The following is a 24,764-nucleotide window of genomic DNA, read 5'->3' on the forward strand; positions in this document are numbered from 1 at the left end:
GAAGGCAGCACAGTACAGGCGGATGCAAAAAGAATCCAACATTTCGAGATGCATTATTCAGTAACTAGGTTACACATGAATACACACTCAAGATCAATTTGTAAGGAACTATCAAAGGCACAGTCATGCATCACTTGACAACAGGGATTCATTCTGAGAAATGTGTTGTTGGGTGAATTTGTCATTGTGCAAGCATCATAGAGTGCACTTACACAAACCTGGATGGCACAGCCTGCTACACACCTAGCCTATATGGTATGGCCTATTGCTCCTAGCCTACAAAACTGTGCAGCATGTTACTGTACTCAATACTGTAGGCAACTGTAACACCCATGTAACAACAAGGGTAAGTATGTTGTGTATCTGAACATAGCGAAACACAGAAAAGGTGCAGTAAAAATATAGCATAAAAGGTTGAAAATGGTCCATCTGCATAGGGCTTTTTCCATGAATGGAGTTTGCAGGACTGGAAGTTGCTCTGGGTGAGTCAGTGAGTGAGTGCTGAGTGAATATGAAGGCCTAGGACATTACCGTACACTACTGTAGACTTTATAAACACTATGCACTTAAGCTACACTAAATTCATAAAAATATTTTTCTTTCTTCAATAATAAGTTAACCTTAGCTTGCTGCACCATTTTGACTTTATAAACTTTTAAAGTTTCTTAACTTTTTGACTCTTTTGTAATAACACTTAAAACACAAACACATTGTACAACTATACAAAAAAGTTTCTTTATATCCTCTTCTGTAAGCTTTTTCCTATTTTTAAGATTTTTAAATTTTTTTCTTACTTTTAAAACTTTTTTGTCAAAATTAAGTCACAAACATACATATTAGCCTAGGCCCACACAGGGTCAGGATCATCAATATCACTGTCTTCTCCTCCACATCTTTTTCTTTTTTTTTTTTTTTTTGGATAGAGTCTCACTCTGTCCCCCAGACTGGAGTCCAGTGGCGCAATCTTGGCTCACTGCAACCTCTGCCTCCCGGGTTCAAGCGATTCTCCTGCCTCAGCCTCCTGAGTAGCTGGGATTACAGGCGCAAGCCACCATGCCTGTCTAATTTTTGTATGTTTAGTAGAGATGGCGTTTCCTCATGTTGGCCAGGCTGGTCTCCAGCTCCTGATGTCAAGTGATCTGCCCGTCTTGGCCTCCCAAAGTGCTGCAATTACAGGCTTGAGCCACTGCATCTGGTCTCCCCCACCTCTTTTCCCACTGGAAGGTCTTCAAGGGCAGTCACATGCATGGAGTTGTCATCTCCTAGGACAACAATGCCTTCTTCTGGAACACCTCTGGAAGGACCTGCCTGAGGCTGTTTTACAGGTAACTTTTTAATATATAAGCAGAAAGAATATGCTCTAAAATAACAATAAAAATTATAGTATAGTCCAGGGGTATCCAACCTTTTGGATTCCCTGGGTATACTGGAAGAAGAACAATTGTCTTGGGTCACATATAAAATACACTAACACTAACAATAGCTGATGAGCTAAAAAAAAAAAAAAAAAAAAGGTCTGTGCATAAATCTCATGTTTTAAAAAAGTTTACGAATTTTTGTTGGGCCACATTCAAAGCCATCCTGGGCTGCATGCAGCCCACAGATTGGACCAGCTTGGTATAGTCAATACATAAACCAGTGACACAATCGCTCCTTGTCATTCTCAACTGTTCTGTACTGGACATACCTGTATGTGCTGGGCTTTTATCCGACTGGAAGCACAGTAGGTTTGCCGACACCAACATCACCACAGGCAGTGAGTAATGCCTTGTGCTATGACCTCGTGATGACCAAAACGCTGTTATGCGGCACATGACTATTTCTAAGCTCACTAGGGCCCCTCGTGTCACACAACAGGCATTTGAGAGCCTCAGTCTAACTCCTCACAAGCAATCTGCAGCTTCTCACCAATGAAGAAACAAAGGCAGCCAGGGCACAACCTTTCATTTCCCCAAGGCTGTGAGAAAGAGGTGGTATAAACACAAGTCTTGTGTCCCCAAAAGAAGAATTTATTCCTTCTTACATTTTGGAAATATTGATATTTAAAAAAATTATTCTGTGATTTTAGGAATGTGAGCTGGGCTCTGGGAGGCCTGAGTTTAAGCTCCATCTCTTACTCGCTGTGTTAACCTCTCTGCATCTCAGCTTCCTTCTCTGTAAGACAAGATGACGTCACAAGATGCTTCATATCCTTGCGCCTTAAAGAAAGGCGGTCATCACACAATACTGACTTGATGGGCCCTTCATCATTTTTGGGGATAAGAGGTCCAAGACACATCTTTTGTGGGAAGATGAGTTTTCCCAGTGATGCTAAGACACTGGGGATGGGGGTGGAGGCACACATTAAAAAAAATTGCCAAACCAAATTTATTGCTGATCTCATTTTCTCAGCATTTCTTTTACATTCATCAAATATTTTAGCCACTGCCTTTTCATTTCATTTTCCTCCAGTTGCATGTGTTTTGCTTTTGACGTGGCACACACACTTTGAAAGTACATTATTAAACAGATGAGCCCGTCACCCCTGGAGCTGACACTCTGTCCCCTGCTTATTCTTAACAAATCTCTCTTTGTGTTCTTTTGTGCTTAAGTGATTAATCATTTCCACTATCCAAGGGCTGTTGACAATCTTTCTAGATGGCTCCGCTGCCATGACCCCTCCCCGCATCCACACAGTTTGAAACATGCTAGGAATCTGCTGCTGTTCCCGGGGCTTTATTCCCATCACAGTGGGCTCCTCATCCATACGATAACTAGCCAACCTCCAAAAGAGCTCTGTTTTTATTTCTTGCCTTTTTCCAGAGTTCAGGGTCGGGGTGTGCGTGAAGGGGCTCCTGGCGACTTCAGCAGGAAAACAAGGAAACTGTAAGTTAAAAAGTCAGAATGATAAACGCTTATTTTGTAGACCAGACAGGAGGTTTTTATCTCACTGTCTGGACAGAACTTGCTGCACCTCATTTTTCTGGGCAGTATCCTCCTCTTCACTGCACTGCGCTGGGTTTTCTTCTCCCTTTCATGCTTTCCCTCTGGTTATCTGTAACAAAGTTTTCAAATGGCTCCATACTGAAAGCCCAGGCTTTGACTCACCAGGCTCTCAATCTGTAATCTGGTTTCCAGAGCTGCAGCCTAGGTAGGTCTTGGGGAGTTGATCTTTTTTTAATAAGTGTTTACAAACATTTTTAGCTAACTTTAAAGGTACTATTTTTAAAAGCCTATCCTTCCCCAACCCCCCTGCCCGCCCCAAGCATGCACTGTTAAACTGCATTCAAAAACATGTTCAAAGAACTGACCAAAAATACCATTAGGTCACAAGTTACTGCCAGAGAAGAGAAAGCTACAATGATTCAGAAAGTATTAATAAATGTGCAGAAATAAGTATTCTGATAATGTTAAGGTAATTAGCATAGAATCCCAGGGTGATTTTAAAAAATAATATGTACTTTACATGTAGAAATAAATCTATATTTGAGACTATTGAAAAGATATTTACAACCACTTGAGGAATAGCTTTAAATTAATACATTGTAAGTGTATAATAAGCATGCTGATCATATGATTTTAACTAGGTTTCAGAAATGTAATTACTGTTCATAGAAAGATACTTAAAAAATGAGTAGTCATATGTTCTTTGCAGTGCTATTCACAGTAGCAAAGACCTGGAATCAATCTCCATGCCCTCCAACAGTGGACTGGAGAAAGAAAACGTGGCATATGTACACCATGAAATACTACGCAGCCACACAAAAGAATGAAATTCTGTCCTTTGCGGCAACATGGATGGAGCTGGAGGCCATTATCCTAAGTGAATTAATGCAGGAACAGAAAATAAAATACCAGGTTCTCACTCATAAGTAGGAGCTAGACACTGACTACACAGAGACATCAGGATGGAAGCGATAGACACTGGGGACTACCAAACGGCAGGGGCTGAAAAACCACTGATCGGATATACCCGGGCTCACTAGATGAGGGGATCACTTGTACCCCAAACCTCAGCATCATGCAATATACCCACGTAACAAACATGCCATGTACCCCACAATCTAAAATAAGATTAAAATTATTAAAAAAGAATATAAAATACTTTTTTTTTTTTTGAGATGGAGTTTCACTCTTGTTGCCCAGGCTGGAGTGCAGTGGTACGATCTCGGCTCACTGCAACCTCCACATCCAGGGTTCAAGTGATTCTCCTGCCTCAGCCTCCCGAGTAGCTGGGATTACAGGCATATACCACCATGCCCAGCTAATTTTGTATGTTTAGTAGAGACAGAGTTTCTCCATGTTGGTCAGGCTGGTCTTAAACTCCCAACCACAGGTGATCCACCTGCCTTAGCCTCCCAAAGTGCTGGGATTACAGGCGTGAGCCACCGCGCCCAGCCCAAAATCCTAATATTTTTAATTCCACAGAACCACAGATCTCTAATTGTTTGAAATCACAATCAAAAAGGCACTAAAAAACTTACTAACAAAAAACTGCAATAATAAAGAATGAACTGCCCGTAGGATATAACTTTTATAACTTTCTAAGGAATCCGGGGGAGAGAGAAAGACACACACTTGCATAGATAGGTGTACCTTATTAGCGTGTGTATGGGAGCTATGACAAATAAAATATATCGGCTAGTGCTAGCATGTGATAATTCCTTTTAAACCTAGTATGTGGAGACACATGAAGAGGTCCACCTACCCTGAGCTGTCATCAGAAACTGAAGCTGCTTAGGAACGTAGTGCTGGCAGAGGGAGGGTCTCTAGAGTGCAGAGGTGCTGCACACGGCACTTTTCTAGAATTTCTGAGGTACAAGTGGGCCCAGGAATGGAGTTCTGGGCCAATGAAATAATGGCTCATGTTCAAAAAACAGTTAATTTAGGAGGCTAAAGAACCCCAGCGGTGGGTTAGCGATTCTGAAATTATGGGCTGTGTGGACTGCTTCCAAAATCAGAACAAAATAACATGCAAATAAACATGGGAGCATGCTGGAAGAGTTCTGGAAATGTCTGAGTTCCAACCCTGCATCTTCCCACTACTTACATTCCACTGAATCCAATGAGCATAAAAACAAAGAATGGCATATCCACACATCAGATTTATCAGAATGTATAAAACGATGGATAAATGCAATGGCAAAGGAGAAATTAGGTTTCTGAGGTTTTTAAGGTTATAATAAACTAAACAATTACAAGACTATAGGAAGGTAATTACATCTTATTTAAAATATATGACTATTATCTAGATAGATGTTCTAATTTTTCAAGGCTTATATTGCTTTCATCCTCAAATGATCATTTTCTACCTTAGAAATTATTTTCTAAGATCTGTGTGTGTACAATAGTAATTTGCAGCAAATCAGTGTAATTTCACAACCCTTAATTTGAAAAAATAACAGAGGACACTGTATGTGATTTTCATGATAATAAATACAAATTTAAAATGTATGTCTCGAGTTGATCACTTTGGATAGATGTGTTTTAATTGTTCCAAGAACTGCTTTACACAGAGCATATTAGCAGTGGAAACAGTTTTGACTTCCAGCCCTTGATTCTACCAGCAGCAACATGGTAATTAACCAAATTATCCCTGCAAATGTATTAGCTTGATTTCAACTTGTAAAAATTCATTACCTATCAAAATGAAAGGCTCAGTCTCATGAAAGATACTCAGGATAAAAGTGGCAGATACAAAAGGTCTGAGTTTTCTGACACACACTTTAGCAGGAGCTGCTGCACTCCCTCCTGTTTCTAGCCCTCAGGGGTTAGCATGTGAATTTTCTTCTCTCTTGCATTTGTGCCAATTGTACAATGTGTTCTAATGCTTCCCGGTAGCACAACAGTCTTGGCAGTCCTTGGAGACCTGATGTTTTAGGGGATGGTACCTTGAACCATTTGCCTCAGGACTAGAAGGACAAAAGGGTGAAGAGCAAGAGATCAAAATCATTCATTCATTATTCTTCATCCATTTATTCACTTAAAAATTTTTTTTAAATTTTTTGCGACGGAGTCTCACTCTCTTACCCAGGCTGCAGTGCAGTGGTGCGATTTCGGCTTACTACAACCTCTGCCTCCCAGGTTCAGGTGATTCTCCTGCCTCAGCCTCCTGAGTAGCTGGGATTACAGTCACCCGCCACCATGCCCAGAAAATTTTTGTATTTTTAGTAGTGACGGGGTTTCACCATGTTGGCCAAGCTGGTCTCGATCTCCTGACCACAGGTGATCCACCTGCCTCGGCCTCCCAAAGTGCTGGGATTACAGGCGTGAGCCACCCCGCCTGGCCATTTATTCACTTGTTATTAAACATCAACTATGTGCCGGTCATCGTGCTCACCCCTGGAGGTAGATAACAACAGCCCAGGAGAAAATAAGAAAGACCATTACATATTAAGTGTTGCAGTAAGAATAAAGGGTAACTGGCAGACATGGAAGAGGAACGTCTAACTCAGACTTTGGGAATCACAAAGGCTTCCTGGTTGGAGTGATGTCTCTAGTGAGGCTTGGAAGATAGGCAGGAGCCGGTCAGCTACGGTCAGGGGTAGGCAGAGCATGTGCCAGGGGTGGGGAAGAGCATGAGTTGTGCCCAGAGGTGATGGTGAGAGCAGTGGTTACGCCTGCAGAAGTGCAGCATGGAGCATGAGGGGCAACGTGGTGAAAGATGAGTCTGGAAGCACATGCACGGCCACAGCATGTGCGACTCTACAAACCACATCTGGGGGTCTCTGGCCTGACTCTATCCTGAACCCAGGGGAGAGCCATGAACAGATTTCCAGCAAACCTATGCTTTGGAAAATGGATTCTGCCTGCATCGTGGAGACTGGTGGGAGGCAGAGGGCTGGCAAGCAGGTCTCTGGAGTCATGCAGGAAAAGGATGGTGGATGAACAAGGAGATAGCTGGAGGTGAAGAGAAGTGGACCCACTGGAGGGAGACAGAGCTGACAGGCTTGGTGAGGAACTGAACATGGTGAGTGTGAGGCAGAAGAACCCAACAGCATGGACAACCAGGGAATGAAGATAATTCAAGCTGCAGGAGAAGCCAGCAGAGGTGTGAGATGAGTTAAGGTGCAGGTGTCCCTGACACATCTAAGTGGAGCAATCTGGTGGCCACTGGGCAGGTGACAGGAATTTCAGGAAACAGAGCTGGGTTTGAGACACACTTGAGACCCATCCCCACAGAGATGTTACCAGTCACCATGGAAGTACAGCATGTGAGAAGAGAAGAGTCAGGACGGGACCCTGAGGAACACCAACATCAAGGGGAACTTACAGGAAGACAGGTCCACGGAGGAGACCCAGGAGAAAGGACCACAAAGTGGGTGAACCCAGGAGGGTGTGACAGAGGCACCAAGGGCGTGAGCATTTTCACATGGATCCTGCAGTCAGCAACATCAAATGCCTGCCAGAGATCACATGGGGAAATGCTCTCTGTACTTCTGATAAGCAAGCCTGGGGGGGTGACCTCAGTAAAAGCCATTTCAGGAAGGAAGGTGGTGGGAGAGATGGCAGTTGGTTGAAGGGGAAATGAAAGTGAAGACGCAGAGAGCCTTTGGTCTGGAGAGTCTAGTTAGGAAGGAAGAAAGAGCTGCAAGCAATGTAGCACTGAAGATATATATATATATACACACACACACATACATACACACACACATATATACACACACACATACATATATATGCATATACATATATATGTACACACACACACATATGATGGAAAGAATCTGTATGTGTTTACCGAGAATGAGATGCTAGCAGAGAGACAGAGGTTAGAAGAGGGCAGAGAGAGGAGGTGCTCGCTCCTGTGCGGGCTTCAGTAGTGCCTGTTTCACTCACCCCTGTACCCCCAGCGCCGAGAACAGAGCCTGGCACAGTGACTGTCTGATGCCACTGGCCCAGGGGTGCTCACTGGATGGCATCCATCTCTTTGGGGACAGAGAAGGTGAAGCGTCTGCGGAAGGTGACGAGGAGAGTGACAAGGAGGTGCTGGTGTCACAGGTGTGCAGCAAGCAGGGATGGTCTAAGCCAAGCATTCCCAACGGGAACCTTACAAAATTGGTTCTTGGAGATGAGAAAACCTTACTCTGTGTATAAAGCACAGACTCACATACCATATACAAACAGACATGCAGTATCTCTGTGGTATTAGAATTTCATTTAGGAGCAATTGGGAGAAAAGTGTCTTAAAGGTTCCTGAGAGGGTTGATAAAGTCAATGGTAAAATGACTGAAGGATACCCTCCAAGTCAGTAATGCTGGTGAACATCGCATTGATGGTGAGCTCCAGCGAGGAATAAGTCACCCTTCAAGGAAGAGAGCACAGTTTGGTTACTGTGATCCTGCCCTGGCAGTGAGATGCAGCATAAAGCAGAGGTCGCAACCAGCTGGCTGCCTGCAGGGGTCTGCGATCCAGGCCTCCAGCACTGGCTGCTGGAGAGAAGCAGCCTGGACTCCATCCTGTCAGTCCTGGAGCGACTCAGGAGCAGTGCAGACCAGAGAGTGGACAAGCAAGGCAGCAAGCATGAGCGTGTAGCGAGCTAGCAGAGACCGCCACAAGATGGACCCGCTTCCAAAGGGGGCCATGACTCAGTATAACGATCTCAGCCACAGGCTGAAACCAGCAAGGCTTTTGGGGAGAAACACTGTAGTACCCTTAGGGAATTTGATGGAGGCAGTAATGGGACTGAAAGGTCTTTGTTGGCTTATACTCGAGGACCTGTTTGCAAGGACCAGCTGCCTGATGGAATTCCTAGGCCAGAGTGAAAAGTTAAAAATGTCGGGTAGAGCTGGAAGTTTACAGAGCCCTTCATGCTAGGGATTTTATGGCACAAGAATTACACACACACATGACACACGTACACACATTCACACTCCAAAAATACTTTAAGTAGAATCTTATTTGACTTCATATTTTAAGTACTAATATCACTTCAGCAGATATTTTGGTGTCTCTACAGTAAGTCCTCACTTAATGTCATCAATAGGGTCTTTGAAACTGAGGCTTCTAAGTGAAATGCTATATAATAAAACCAGTTTTACCATAGGCTAATTTTGATAGAAACAAGAGTTAAGTTCCTACAGCACATTTCTGATCACAAAAACATCACCAAACTTCTCCATAAGGTCCAAACACTTTTAATGTTAAACACTGAAAAAATGTGAGCGATGCATACATTAAAGAAAGATTAATAAAACAAGTAAGAAAAATACCATTCAGGACATAGGCATGGGCAAAGACTTCATGACTAAAACACCAAAAGCAATTGTAACAAAAGCCAAAATTGACAAATGGGATCTAATTAAACTAAAGAGCTTCTGCACAGCAAAAGAAACTATCATCAGAGTGAACAGGCAACCTACAAAATGGGAGAAAATTTTTGCAAGCTACCCATCTGACAAAGGTCTAATATCCAGAATCTACAAGGAACTGAAACATATTTACAAGAAAAAAAAAAACCCATCAAAAAGTGGGCAAAGGATATGAACAGACACTTCTCAAAAGAAGACATTTATGCGGCCAACAAACATATGAAAAAAAGCTCATCATCACTGGTCATTAGAGAAATGCAAATCAAAACTACAATGTGATACCATCTCACACCAGTTAGAATGGAGATCATTAAAAAATCAGGAAACAGATGCTGGCAAGGCTGTGGAGAAAGAGGAATGCTTTTACACTGTTGCTGGGAGTATAAATTATTTCAACCATTGTGGAAGACAATGTGGCGATTCCTCAAGGATCTAGAACCAGAAATACCATTTGACCCAGCAATCCCATTACAGGGTATATACTCAAAGGATTATAAATCACTCTACTATAAGGACACATGCACAAGTATGTTTACTGCAGCACTATTTACAATAGCAAAGACTTGGAACCAATCCAAATGCTCATCAATGATAGACTGGATAAAGAAAATGTGGCATATATACACCATGGAATACTATGCAGCCATAAAAAGGATGAGTTCATGTCCTTTGCAGGGACATAGATGAAGCCATCATTCTCAGCAAACTAACACAGGAACAGAAAACCAAACACCGCATGTTCTCACTCATAAGTGGGAGTTGAACGATGAGAACACATGGACACAAGCAGGGGAACATCACACACCAGGGCCTGTCCGGGGGTGGAGGGAAAGGGGAGGGAGAGCATTAGGACAAATACCTAATGCATGCAGGGCTCAAAACCTAGATGACCGGTTGACTGGTGCAGCAAACCAACATGGTACATGTATACCTATGTAACAAACCTGCACATTCTGCACATGTATCCCAGAGCTTAAAGTAAAAAAAAAATAAAAATAAAAATAAAAAAATAAAAAACCAAGTAAGATAATTACTTACACCATTCTTGGTGAATCAATGAGTGACTGCAGTTGCAGTGGTGGTGGTTTCCATCAAGGAATAAATGTCTGCAAAGCAAAAATTGTAAGGAGCACCTCCTCCTGCCACAAAGTTTAAAGATAATCACGGGCCAGGCGCGGTGACTCATGCCTGTAATCCCTGCACTTTGGGAGGCCGAGACAGGTGGATCACCTGAGGTCAGGAGTTCGAGAACAGCCTGGCCAACATGGTGAAAACCCTTCTCTATTAAAATACAAAAATTAGCTGGGTGTGGTGGCGGGTGACTGTAACCCAGCTACTCGGGAGGCTGAGGCAGGAGAATTGCTTGAACCCAGGAGGCTGAGATTGTGCCACTGTATACCAGCCTGGGTGACAGAGTGAGACTCTGTCTCAAAAAAACAAAAACAAAATAAAACAAAGACAATCACAACATGGCCTGCTCACCTAGTGCTTTCAAACCACGCTGTTTATTGTTGTGCATCTGTATGACTATTGTAGACTTGATGATTTGTATGTTAGAATCATTTCTATTCATTCATTCATTTTCAGGCCACTTATCCTAGTTCAGTGGGGCGGGTGGTTAGAGAAAGGCGGGCGCCAGCCCTGGTCAGGACGCCAGCCAACCCGTGGCAAGGCACGCTCACACACATCCACACTCACTGACACTAGGACTGTGAAGGCATGCCAGTAAACCTAAAGGGCACATCTTTGGGATGTGAGAGGAAACTGGAGTCTCAGAGAAAACCCACACAGACTTGGGGACAATGTACAGGCTCCACACATGGTGGCCCTGGATGGGAATTGGGTTTTTTTCTCATCAACCTTATAACAAAACAAAGTTGAATGAAATGATGTTATTTGAGCATCTGCTGTATGCTTCTTAATTAGCATTCTAAAAATCCTTTTAAATGCCTTAAAATATAATAACTATAAAAGTCATCTTCAGTTCCCATCTCCAGTAAGTTTTCAAAGTCTGATGCATGCGTATGGTGATATTAAGTATGGGAACAAGAAAGAAAAAATAAAATTGCATTGGTTCTCTTAAATAAAGTTAACAAATGACATAAACCAGGTTACCTGGCTAGTACTGAACACTAGCATTTCACTGTTGGAGAAGAACACTCAAATGAAACCCAGATTGAAAATAAGTTAAGTGTTTGGGGAATTTACACATTTGAAGGTACTGATAGATACTATGATTTGACATGTATTAACCTTTTCAACTCTGTACAATTAAAAAACACTGCAATCGAAAACCTCATTCATGGATAAAGATAAGAATTTGCACTTATTGTTCTATGTGATTCCCATTTAAGCCCTTATTTTTTGAAAATGCTCACTAAAATCTAAAGAAGAAAAAACTGTAAAGATGTTATGAAATGCGAACGGACTACATGAATGACAGTGTGTAGTCCAATGGCCCACACACATACAAGGCCAGTAAGGTTGTTATCTCTCAGCTCCAATCCCACCCTTCTACCCTCTTGTTTAGTGTTGCTGGGGCTGAACTCTCTGCAAACCACCTTTCAAGGACGTACTGCTGTTGAAAGAAGCACACCTCTATTTGTTTTCTCCTCAGCATTCCTCCTCTAACTCACTAATCCCACCTGCTCAGTGCCTTCTGCATGTGGCAGGTGTTCGAACGTACTGAGTACATCTACTTCTATTTGACATACTTGCCTCGGTCCTCTAGTGTAGTGCTGAAGTTCTCCAAGTATCTCCAAGAAACTATGAAACCTTCGCAGTAAAATATTGACAAATGCCCCATGAAAAGATATTGACTGCGGTATCAGAACCCACTTTTTACTGTTAGGGCAGAAGTTATAATCTCACAGACTTTTAGATGCTTGGGCTGCTAACATGCCCTTCATCTTCTAGGCATATGGTTCTGCAAACGACTTCGTGATTTCGAACGACGTGCATCAAAATGAAATGGGTAAATATCAAAGGGCAAAGCTGTTCATTCTCAACAGGAGCTTCTGGACTTCCAGTGTTCCTTTATCCATCACCCCAAAGCCTCTGGGCTCAGAACAGATTCTGAATTAAGGCGGTCTCTTGTCCCACCTCTGCTAGAAAATGAACACCTCCAGAGTCACTGCCAAGTCCACAGACTGTAGTCACAAGGCCCTGCAACATAGTGGCAAGCTGTTGGCCATAGTTTGCAGGCACCAGGGTGCCCTTAGCAGGTAGAAGTGGAGCCATTTAGGAAGGGCTTTCGGTTTCACCCCAAAGGATTAGCATAAGAGCATTTATGAACAATTAATCTCACAGATAGAAAATGAGATATAAAAGTGTGGTATTTCTGTCCCTAACCATTCAGATGGCTAAATGCAAAAAGAAAACACAAGACTACCAAGTCAACTAACTTATCTTGGCTAGACTTATTGTAGGTTTTTCTCAGTGAATTTCTCTAGCCCCTCATCGGGCTGACTTTTGTTTTGAGTTTATTTTGCTACAGCAAGTAATGGGATATATTAATGGCGCACCTCTAGAGTTATATCTGGATTGATTTTGCCATTGGGGGGCTTCATTTCATCACTAATGATGAAATCTTTGCTCTTGGAAACAAATGAAATAACTTATAAAGGAAACAGTATGAGCTAGAAAAAAAAGCCTGCCTGGTCTGAAGCAGGGAAGATTTGACCTAGGTCCAGCTCTACAAATGACCCAAATAGGTCACTGAAAACAAGTTATCTCTTTGTTCTCTACCTTCCGGTAGGCATAGAATGGCGAGTATGTTTTCATTTGATTGATATTTGTGAGCACAAGGCTTCTCTTGTCCCACCATCTGGGGTCTGTACATGTGAGGGGCTATCATGATGTGCATTTCCCAAGTCAATGCCCTCAACTCACAGATCTCCCAGGACCACAACTGGAAATCATCCCATCCAGGATGCTCCTGAGTTTCTGGAAAACCAGGGAGAAAATGAGTTCCCTTTATTTCCCTCAAGTTTGTTCCACTATAATGTCAGGAAACTGGCTGAGGTCTCCAAAATTTAAACAAGTACTACTTACCCCATTCAGATAAACAGAAATGCAACTCTATGTAAATATTCCCTAAGAATATTTTGCAGCACACTGGAATTAAATTAGTAGCTAAAGATGACGAGAACCAAGAAAGTAATCTGCTCAGATGTTGCACTGAAATTGTGTCTAAATTCATTCCTTAAGTCCAAAACAGAATCTCAAACACTGGTCTCTTATTACAAAGGCACTCTATGTTATGAGTGTCTTCAACAAATGCCATGTAAAGTGTCTTGCATAAAAACTGTACATTCTAGATTCCAGCCCAGCACCCTCACCCATTAAGTTGTAAACCAATTTTATTTGCTGAACAAATGTTAATGCCATTCTACGTTAATGGATAATGCTATGAAAAGCACCTGTGTTACAGCACTGGAACCTTTAAGGATAAAATAGAGTGTAACTTAGAAAACTGCCTGTTACAAACATATGTCAGCCATGAAGCCTTCTAGCCCTGATCGCCCATCCTCACAGAACTCTGTTTTAATTTCTCCCTCAGTTAAGAGAATTTTGCAATAACACACAGATTTATTAGGTCCCAGGAATAAAACTCTCTGAGTAAGGATAAAAAATAATTATATGTTAGAACACAATGTAATATTCAAATGACTTGAAAACAGTCACCTCAGCAAAAATAAGGAGGAAAGAGGAAGAAGTTAAAGATGAGGTTGATAACACTGGCTATAAAACCTCTGAATTTAAGTGTATAAATGCATGATCTGGCACTTCGGAATCATAAACAGGTAGAAACAGGAAACCTCCCATTCACAATGAATTGCCTGAGTGGTTTCGTTAATGAGCCAGGGGGATGTCTTCATCTAGTAAGTCAGCACAATAGTTAAGAGAGGTTGCTGTGCAAGGCGTCTTCATTAGAATCCCAGCTCTACCACTTGCTAGCTGTGTGACCTTGGGCAAGTTGTGTTTAACTTCTCCTCACTTCAGTTTCCTCAACTGTAAAATGGGAATGTTACCAATGCCTACCTCATGAGGCAGCTGTGAGGGTTAAATCACAGCTTAGAACTGTGCCTCACACATAATGCATGCTCAGTCAACATCAGCTCTTCATCACTTGGTGGCTGTTATTGTATGAGGGACGTATTGCAATTGGAAAGGGAGCTGAAGGGAAGTTACAGCCTTTCCTCCCAAGAAGTCTCTAAATTCATTGACTGCATTTTCTGTTTTCTCGAGTTTGGCTTCTGCCCCCTCTACTCCACAAAAAGGGCACCAGCAACGTTTCTGTGGTCTAATCCATTGTGTGGTTTTAGATCCTCATCTTTCTCGTCCACTCAGAAACTCTGAACACCATTGAGCTTGAATCTCATTCCTTGGATTCCGTGACTTTTCACTGTCATAATTTTCCCTCCACTTTTCTTGTCACTCTCTCTCACTTCCACTTACCAGCTGCTATTCCTTCCTTTAGTCTCTAAAAGTCAGAATTTAGATTCTCACTGTTCCTCGGTCTCTAGTCTCTCTCCAGAAAAATTCACCTGTTTCTACGGTGTTATTACCAATGGCATGCTAATTAATCCAAAATGTTGGTCTAACACCTCAGACCTCTGCTCTGACCTCCTGACCTCCAATATGTTGTTCTATATTCTCTGTGTTTACTTGAATGTCCCAAAGGCACGTCAAACTCACCATGTCTAAAAATGAATTTATGATTTCCGCCCTTCCCGCAAACCAGGATCTCCCCTAATGTTTCCCATGGCCGTGAGCGCACCACCAAGCATCTCCAGTCTGGACTCCTGCAACAGCCTCCCACTCCCTCTTGCTTCTCCTTTTCCCCGTGGATCCCTCTCCATAGCAGCCAGAGTGGTGCATTTAAACTGCTAATGTGATCACATCACTCTGCTCAAATGCTCAACTGATCCGCATCTTATAGGATCTACGACCTAGCTCCGTCTGCCTCTCCTGCTTAGCTTTATCTACCTACTCATCAACCATTCTGGCTTTCCCTCTCCTTGGAGCCACAATCTTGGAGGAAGCCTGGTGTGTGACAGATACACAACAAATACTATGGGTGGTAACCAAGAGTCCTGTGCTTGTGTTTGGAGGTGAAGAGGGGTAGAGGATCTTGGACAATGACTAATGTCAGTGATGCAGGCATAGACAGAAAGCCATTCCAGGAAACACTGGGAACACTAACGCGATCCCCTAGGAGCATGACTAATGTCAGTGATGCAGGCATAGACAGAAAGTCATTCCAGGAAACACTGGGAACACTAACGCGATCCCCTAGGAGCTCCCCAAATACCAACTACTACTACTAACACCTTAGGCTGACAAGTAGGGAGAGAGAGTAAAAAGCTCCAGGCTCAACTAGTGCCACCATCATCTCTCTTTCCTCCTCGTCCATCCCACCTCCCCTCCTGACTGCTGCTCATGGGTTAGGAAGAGTGGAATTTGGAGCTCAACTGCCTCCTAATCCAGACACCATCTCCACTGCCCTCTTGCACACACATGCAGACTTCAGCCTTGCATATGGACACAAATCTGCGATCCGGTGGGTCCATGTTCTCCCTTTGTTTCAGGCCTCATCCGAAGAGGGTTGTGGCACAGGTGCAGCACTGGTGGTGGGAGGGAGGGGAGGACTGGGGCGAGGGGGCATGAGGCTCTCATCAGCTCTCTTTAGAAAACAATAACTATAAAGCTGAATGAGCTCTTGATTGTCACACTCAGTTTTATTCAAATTGAATTTTGCTTTAGCTAAACTCTGTCCTTTTGGTGTGTGAATTAGTCAAGTCTTTATTCAAACTTCAAGCCTTGTATGGAGAACAGAATAGGAAGGTCAAAGGATGGATTTCTTCCACATCCTCAGAAGGGCCAAGAGAGAATAAGAAGGTAGGATTTTTCTACTTAGGGAAACCAAAGAGGGGATTGGTGTGTGTTGCGGACATAAACACCATAACCAATCAAAGGAAGGTTGCTTAAAAATGGAATATGTGAACTGCAAACATGAAAGTATGTTGAAAGAGAAAAATAGGGAAAAGTTATATCAGCATCTTATGTTGATTGTTCTTTAATTGGAAACAAAGCCCCAGAATAGAGACAATATAGATATAAAATATACTATGCATTTTATTTAACATATACTTAAATACCAGAAATGAAGCTGCCTGTTTTGACAATTGCTTTCTCTATAAACCTCTGCCAGAAAAAAAATCATTATGAATTCAACAAATCACACCTCAATTAGTTATTCTGGTCAACTTGAGACTTAGATTTATTTATGAAATAATGCTTTCCAGAAAGAAAAACATCTCGCTTTTTAAAATCATTGTTAATGTAAAATTTTAACCCAAGTAATTATATTACTGTAATTCACTAGCAATTCAAAAAAAAAGTGTGTAGGATGTCCAAAAGAAAGGACGATATTAAATTAAAATAAAGTGTTTTTTTTTTACAGTAAAATTCATACCATCTGGCCTAATTTGTCTTGGTGTTTTGCCCAGTGTAGTATCAGCTTTTTGAGAACTATAAATTATTAGGCAACTCCCCTGAAAAAATATGAGTGAAGAAAAAATATGGGTTGATGACGACATCCTGATTATATGTCTGAATATTTGGGAAAACACTGATGTGGTGGAACAGCCCAACCTAAGTCAATCTGGGCACGAAACTGGTTCAGGGAGGGAACTCACACTAGACACAATGGTGATGAAAAGGACGGGCTCACAGAGGGTGACAGGGAAAATAACATGTGAAACAATAGAGAAATAACAGTTCCAGATCCTGAATATTACCTCTTTGTCAAGTGCTTCTGATTCCAATTAAGTTTACAGGAAAAATAACCAGGCAACCCCTGCCTGACTCAAAAAAAGTACAGACTATTAAAGGATGCTTTTAAATAGCAAGGTGATAAATGGGGCATCCACATGTGCGCACCAGCGTATTTTTCATCTAAATTCTGTTCTTCTGTCTTCCAGCTGATCACTTTAATAGGGTGTCACCTCAGCCTGTGCAGAGGTGCCCAGAGGGGGTGCAGCTCCTAGATTGCTAACAGAAGTGTTGTTTCAAAAACTTATGTGACTACTCTCAGAAAAGGTAAATGTCAAACAACACACTATGGGCTCCTTTACCATGGAGCCGCAGGTTTCCTTTCTATTTAGAGTCTATGTCCCACAGATTGATAAGACTGTTTAAAGAATAATCTTACCCGGATTATTTCTTCAACACAGCTGTTGGTTTCTCCAGATCTACTCTCCTGAAAGCAAAGAAAAAAAAATTAAGCCTGATGGAATAGATTGATGACCACACAGAAGACATGCAAGGTTCCAAAATTAGTGCCCCCCCCCCCCCAACAAAAAAATTCAGCGAGTTACAGGTTGAGGGGATGCCTGACCTGGGACTGGCAGACAGGCTCCTTTCCCTAACAGCCGGCTCCCATTGTGGCTGCTGCTCCCCCTTCTCTGGCTTGAGCACCACACACGCACCCCAGAGGCTCAACTGTGGCCCCTCCAACCACCCCACTTTAGGCGGGGGGTGGGGGGAGGGGCTCCTAGGGATACAGAACGTGACCTGCAGGTATGAGCTCCATCCACCTTGGGTGCCATTAACATGCGGAAACTGTGGCCTCCGCTACAACAATGGATCCAATTTATCCACCAAATACATGCCGTGGGCCTACCAAGTACCACAATGCTTGCTACGGCTTAAGTAAAAGTCTGGTAGTTCCACCATCCTCAGAGCCTTGGTTTACTGGTTTGATAGGCAGAAAACTGAAAGACCAAAAAAAGAAACATCCTCTGGATGTTGGACTGGCATGTGGGGCGTCACGCTCGAGTCACTTGTTCTGTCACTCACGCTGCCCTGTGCTGTGCAGATGCTCCGAGGTGCAGTGGCTTCAGGTCACAGCCGACTCTGGAGAGCATTTTAAGTTCCAGAGATACTGCGTGGGTCCTGCTGGCTACACAGCCAAGAGTGCAGGATGTGGGTTTGTGGGGACACAAAAGCAGTGGACGCTGGTGAAAGTGCCTACCTGTGGTCTCAGGGAGATCACTTCTCTTGGTCCTACAATTCAAGGATGTCAACCTGAGAGTAGATGTCACTGTGACATCCTGGAATGAGGCTTTTCTCCACAGTCTCTTCTCCAAGGCCACCCTCCCTTCCTCCTCACTGTTCTCTCTCTACCAGGAATGCTATCTGCACCTTTCCTGGTTTTTCAAGTTAATTTCCTAAATTAATTCCTAGGAATTAATTAATTCCTAGGAATTAATTTCCTAGTTAATTCCTAGTTAAGTCATCCTTCGAACGGCAACTTATCCACAGCTTCCTCCGAGCAGCCACCCTGACCCTAGAGTGCTTGCCCCCAGCAGCCTCCACTTCTTCAGAGCCCTCACCATGACTGCAATTCAATAGTGAAGTCTCCAGTAATATCTCCTCCCTCTAAAACATCAGCTCCCTGGATTCCAGGGCTCCCTGTCTTCCAGCACCGTGCTCCACACAGCATGGGGCACACCCAATAACTATTGGCTGGTGGTAGGTGTATGAATAAATGAATGAGTTTACTTCCTGCAGTTCTGAGGGGCATGAGGCTCATCAGAATCAGCATTAGGACTTTAAAAAATATTACGAAGGCTCTACCAGTGACTGTGCCACACACTCTCCATGCCCTGTGTCTGCCAGCTCATTCCTTGTCCTGGGGTAGAGCATTTCCTTTGAAACACTCTACCCTTCACTCGAGTAAGGCGCCAGGCTGAAGGAAGATATGTGAGGCTTGAAAAGGTCCCACACATGATCGAGACCTTCTCCTACCCAGAATTAGGGGATTTATCCAAGTCTCCCACCTGAGGCCCAGAAAGTTTACACAACTTGCCCAAGGCCACACAGAGTTACCATATGGTAATCTCTGTTTTAACTTTTTTTTTTTTGAGACCGAGTTTCGCTCTTGTTGCCCAGGCTGGAGTGCAACGGCGTGACCTTGGATCACTGCAACCTCTACCTCCTGGGTTCAGGCAATTCTTCTGCCTCAGCCTCTCGAGTAGCTGGGATTACAGGCTCCCATACCATGCCCAGCTAATTTTTGTATTTTTAGTAGAGATGGGGTTTCACCATCTTGGCCAGGCTGGTCTCAAACTCCTGACTTCAGGTGATCCCCTCGCCTCGGCCTCCCAAAGTGCTGGGAGGCATGAGCCACCGTGCCTGGCCTGTTTTAACTTTTTGAGGAAGTGTTAAATTGTTTTCCACAGTGGCTGTACCATTTTACATTCCCACCATCAATGTATGAGGGTTCTGATTTCTCCACATTTTCACCAATACTTGCTATTTTATTCTACTTTATAATAGCTATCCTAGTGGATAAGAAATGATGTCTCATTGTGGCTTTGATCTGCATTTTCTTTTTTTTCTTTCTTTCTTTTTTTTTGAGACAGAGCCTCGCTCTGTCACCCAGGCTGGAGTGCAGTGGCGCGATCTTGGCTCATAGCAACCTCTGCCTCCCAGGTTCAAGTGATTCTCTGGCCTCAGTCTCCCGAGTAGCTGAAACTACAGGCATGTGCCACCATGCCCGGCTAATTTTTGTATTTTTAGTAGAGTTGGGGTTTCACTATGTTAGCCAGGCTGGTCTTGAACTCCTGACCTTGTGATCTGCCCGCCTCGGCCTCCCAAAGTGCTGGGATTACAGGCGTGAGCCACCAGATCTGCATTTTCTTAATGACTAATGATGCTGAGTATCTTGTGTTTACTGAACATTTGTTTATCTTCTTTGGAGAAATGTTTATTCAAGTACTTTGCCCATGTTGTAATTGGGTTGTCTTTTTATTGTTTTGTTATAGGAGTTCTTTGTATATTCTGGATATCAGAAGACCCTTAGCAGGTATATGATTTACAAATATTTTGTTCCATTCTATGGGTTGTTTTTTCACGCTCTTGGTAGTGTTCATGGATGCACAAAACTTTAATTTTGATGAAGTCCAATTTACCCGTTTTTTCTTCTGCTGTTTGAGCTTTTGAGTATCATGTCTAAGAAACCATTGCTAAATTCAAGCCATGAAAATTTCCCTTTATGTCTGTTTTCTTTCAAGAGTTTTACAGACAGTTTTAGCTCTTTTGTATAGGTCTTTGATACAATCATCTGGGAACTTTTAGGTGAGGTTTATTTTCTTGTGGATTATTTGGTGAATTTTCATTAAAACAAGAATGTTATCTTTTTGCTTCATTCTAGTCTCATCATTAAAAGATCAACAACAAAATGTGCAAGGTACAGCCACTGCTACTAGTAGTGCATGAAGACAACATGCATATCTATCCTTATAAGCCAAGAAAAATAGTGTTCAATATCATGACACCAATGCTTTCACTAATACTTCACATCCTTTCCTATACTCATCCTTCCTTGTGTTCTCCCAAAAGCTTCAGTTGGCCACACACTTATTACAAGCTTTCACTCCCATTCCCAATTCCTTACCCCGGGACTGCTCTGGAAACGTCACCATTCTGACACTCTGATAAAACTGGATCAGAGAGCTCTTTTGGAACCTGATCCTTTTCCAGGGAAGCCTGAGGCGACCATCACAAAGGTTATACAGGAGAGTCTCAGTCGGGCCAGGGGGCTTGATGGTCACTTGGAAGGATTTCCTTTGGTGTTCATGGTGGGAATGAGTGGTCTGAATTAGAAAATGTACTGTCAAACCTAAAGAATATCATTAATCATGTCTCTTATCCTACTTCTAAGTCCCAACCATTTCCTACTGCGTAACATGCTGGCAGGGCAAATGCTGAATTCTCAATGTGCTTTCTGTTTTCTACCACAAAACAATTAATCAAGAAAAACTTGACCTCAGGTCCTCCTGGTGGAATCACCCAGATATAACAGCATACTAAAAATACTCTTAAAATTAAACTTCAGGTTTGATTCCTTAAAGCTAAGCTTCCCTGAATACCACACTTTAACTTCCTTTGATGTAGTTTATATAAATGACAGGTTGCTTTTATAACTGTCTCCCTTATAATCCTATACATTTCAACTATTCTACTCTGATAAGGAAATGCACTGAGAGAGAAATGCAGGATAGATGCCCTATTAGATACTTCTCTCATCACTGGAGACATAGATGTAGGATCTTTACACTAAGTCATCTCTAAGGCAGCTCCAACCAGAAGCCTTGAGGGTCTGGACAGACATCAGGTCATTCCCTACTAGGAAGGCCCTTTGTAAAGCTAAGGAGGCGGCAGAAGTGAGGCCAGGATGAGGGACTTCTAACAACAGTCTCAGGAAGTCCTGGCCTTAAATTACAGCATGGACAGTCTTTGGCAGAGGAACCTCTTGAGTCTTTTCAGAACACTGAGAAATGTTCTGGGGACTCAAGAAGAGTACCACATTGGTTTGAATCTCCAGGACCCCATTTAGATTGGAGTGAATCCATGGGCCACAGTATTGTAGAAAATCTGAATGGGAAAGAACTTTGGAGCTCCTTTCAGCCCAAGTCAATGACTTTAACAGATGGAGATGCCGTGGCTCAGAGAAGTGAAGGGCTCTGTCCAAAAATCATTCTGGCAGCAAGGTACAGTTGAGGCAGAATCCACTCACATTTCAACACAAGCTCATTGAGTTCTCTACTATCTCATGCTGTCTCCCGCAGCTCAGTCCCTAGAGTTGGCTCATGCTGAGGTAACTTGCATGCTCACAGTATGAAAATAAAAGAATGCAGATAGTATTGTGGTAAATTTCCTCCTCCTTTCCACGTGGCAAATTACTCAACGCTTGATCATTGCCTCTCACTAGCTAATCTCCAACACCACACGTGTAGACCAAAGGGGGAAGAGAGGAGAGGGGAAGTAGAGAGAAAAAGTCAAATCTACTATCCCTTCTGTGACATTAAAAAATAAGGGGTAAGGGTTTGTGTCCTTAGAAGTAGGAGGATGGAATTCCACCTTATCTTTTCCAAATATACAGAAAGCGTAGGTAGATAGGTAGGGTTGGGGTTGGGGGATCTGGGGGACGTTTACCTTCTTGAGGTCTTTCTCAAACCTGGTTTCAGCTGCAGTCGTGTGCTTACTTTGATTATATTTACATTTTAAAAACTTTCCATGTTTATGAACAAGATTAAAATATGCATGTAATTTACATCTCCAAATTCGTGTTTATATTTTTCACAATAAAGTTATTGCTTTCCTTGGAAAGGTACCCACTGAGAAGGAGGGCTGCACAATGCACATTTTAATTACTCTGTATTTTTTGAGGGTTTGTAGCTGTTGTTTCATGCTGAGTTGCTGAGCTGTTGCTCCGTATTTACTCCAACTTTGATGAACCTACCTCATTTTCCTATCATTACATTTTGAAATCTGTCATAACAGTCTCACCTCATTGAACCTCCAACTAAACTTCAATTAAGAGCTAGCAACCCCAGCTGATTCTCCTCCTCTATAGCACTGTCTAGCATGTGATTTCCCTAAATCCTACCATTTAAATATACATGCCACACACTGCCAAGAAATGTACAGAACTATGCTGTGGGTAAGTGTAGCTCGGGGAATAGCCAGGAGCATCTCATCCCTGATGGTGGAAGTCCCTAATTACCATGCCAAGCACAGAATATGGGGAGAAGCAGGGCTTAAGGAAAAAGAGTGTGATCAAATCAGTGGGAAATGGTATTTCATTGCAGAGATGGGCTGCACAAGTCCTCATTTTTGAAAACAGTTTAACTCTTTATCACACACATTTCAGGCGGAACTTGCATTCTAAAATACTAGTACTTTCAAGTCACAATGCCTTTGTTTATCTTCAAGCACTCAAAAGACCCTCAAGCATTTAGAAATTGCGTATCCCATGTACACTCTTAAACACTCCTGCAGAAATATTTTTAAATCAATCTATTCTTGATTTATCAAAAACCTGACATACAAAAAGTTAGGTATGCTGCCAATACCACAAAACCATTGGTGAGAATCTGAGCTCAAATGCAGGGACCATCATAATTCCATGGGAAGCCCATCCCTACAACTACGTCTCCTGCCTTATCTTTAACGATAGGGCCACCTGTGAACAGAGGCAGACAGCTAGTTCTCTCCCAAATTCAGCCTGTCTCACACCTAACCTGTACCATCCCCTGTCAGGGGCTTCACTCTGCTCCCAATCCCCAAGCTAGAAGCCCAGCTGCCTCTGAGCCTCCTCTGATCCTCCTGTCTCCACCATCATCTATATATGTAGATGAGGAAAATGTAGAGGAAAAATACACAAACAGCCAGGGCTTTAACAGAGCATCAAAATGAGATATGCTAGGAAAAAGGAAGAGAAATATAATTATTATAGTTAGAAGTATTTAATCCATCCCTATTTTTCCTAACAGACAAAGGATACAAAAGCTCAGCTTCAATACTCAATTTTAGAGTCCTTTTAATGTATTGTATCATCAAGGGAAAATAAGTCAACTGTATTTATATCAGCTTACAGAGTGTTTATCATAAATCCAGAAAAACTGAAACTCACTGTTATTTTTAAATCAAGTTAATAATTATATTAGTTGAATATAAACTAAACAGTCAAATCTCAATAGCTCTTCTGTGTAGCAGTAAACAATTTAAAAATATTTAAAAATCCCATCCATAATTTAAGAAAAATAAATAAGGATAACCGCAACAAGAAATGTTTGAGATCTGTTTTTAAAACTTCAGAGTTAGCCAGGCGTGATGGTGTCTGTAGTCTCAGCTACTCTGGAGGCTGAGGCAGGAGAATCGCTTGAACCTGGGAGGTGGAGGTTGCAGTGAGCCAAGAGTGCACCACTGCACTCCAGCCTGGATGACACAGTGAAACTCCATCTCAAAAACAAGAACAACAACAACCAAAAAGACCAAACAAAAAAAAGGAAAATAAAAAACTTCTGAGTTTTACTGAAAGATACAAAAAAAGACCTGAAAGGGACTGAGCTAGACTTCTCAGATACCTCCCAATTCTAGTATATGATATAAAGCCAAATCAGGATACGAAGAGGAGCAAACCACAAACTACATTAATTTTAAAAAAATTATTGAGGCAAAATTCAAGTAACATAAAATCTACTATTTTAAAGTAAACAATTCAGGGGCTTTTAGTACATTCACAATGTTGTAAACCACAATCACCTCTATTTGGTTCTGAAATATTTCCACTGTTTCAAAGTAAAACCCTGTAACCAATGCGTAATTTCTCCCCATTCCCCACCAATATGAGAACTATTTTTTCTTTTTTTTTTTTTTTTTTTGAGACAGAGTCTTGCTCTGTCTCCAAGGCTAGAGCACAGTAGCGCCATCTCAGCTCACTGCAACCTCTGCCTCCCAGGTTCAAGTGATTCTCCTGCCTCAGCCTCCTGAGCAGTTGGGATTACAGGCATGCATCACCACACCCTAATTTTTGTATTTTTAGTAGAGATGATGTTTCACCATGTTGGCCAGGCTGGTCTCAAATTCCTGACCTCAGGTGATCTGTCCACCTCGGCC

General features: G+C 42.4%; 1 protein-coding gene across 9 annotated transcripts in view; it reads right to left on the bottom strand.

The window, feature by feature from the left end:
* AFF3 (ALF transcription elongation factor 3) overlaps positions 1–24,764 on the bottom strand; it is a 616,655-nt gene that overhangs the window by 282,581 nt on the left and 309,310 nt on the right. For all 9 annotated transcript variants that reach the window (XM_063713526.1, XM_063713522.1, XM_063713523.1 and 6 more), the window contains one exon: positions 17,509–17,556. In XM_063713526.1, coding sequence (XP_063569596.1) covers positions 17,509–17,556 — 48 coding nt within the window. The remainder of the gene's footprint in view (positions 1–17,508; positions 17,557–24,764) is intronic.

The sequence above is a fragment of the Pongo abelii genome, chromosome 12 (genome assembly GCF_028885655.2).
Source record: "Pongo abelii isolate AG06213 chromosome 12, NHGRI_mPonAbe1-v2.0_pri, whole genome shotgun sequence".
Taxonomy (NCBI): Eukaryota; Metazoa; Chordata; class Mammalia; order Primates; family Hominidae; genus Pongo; species Pongo abelii.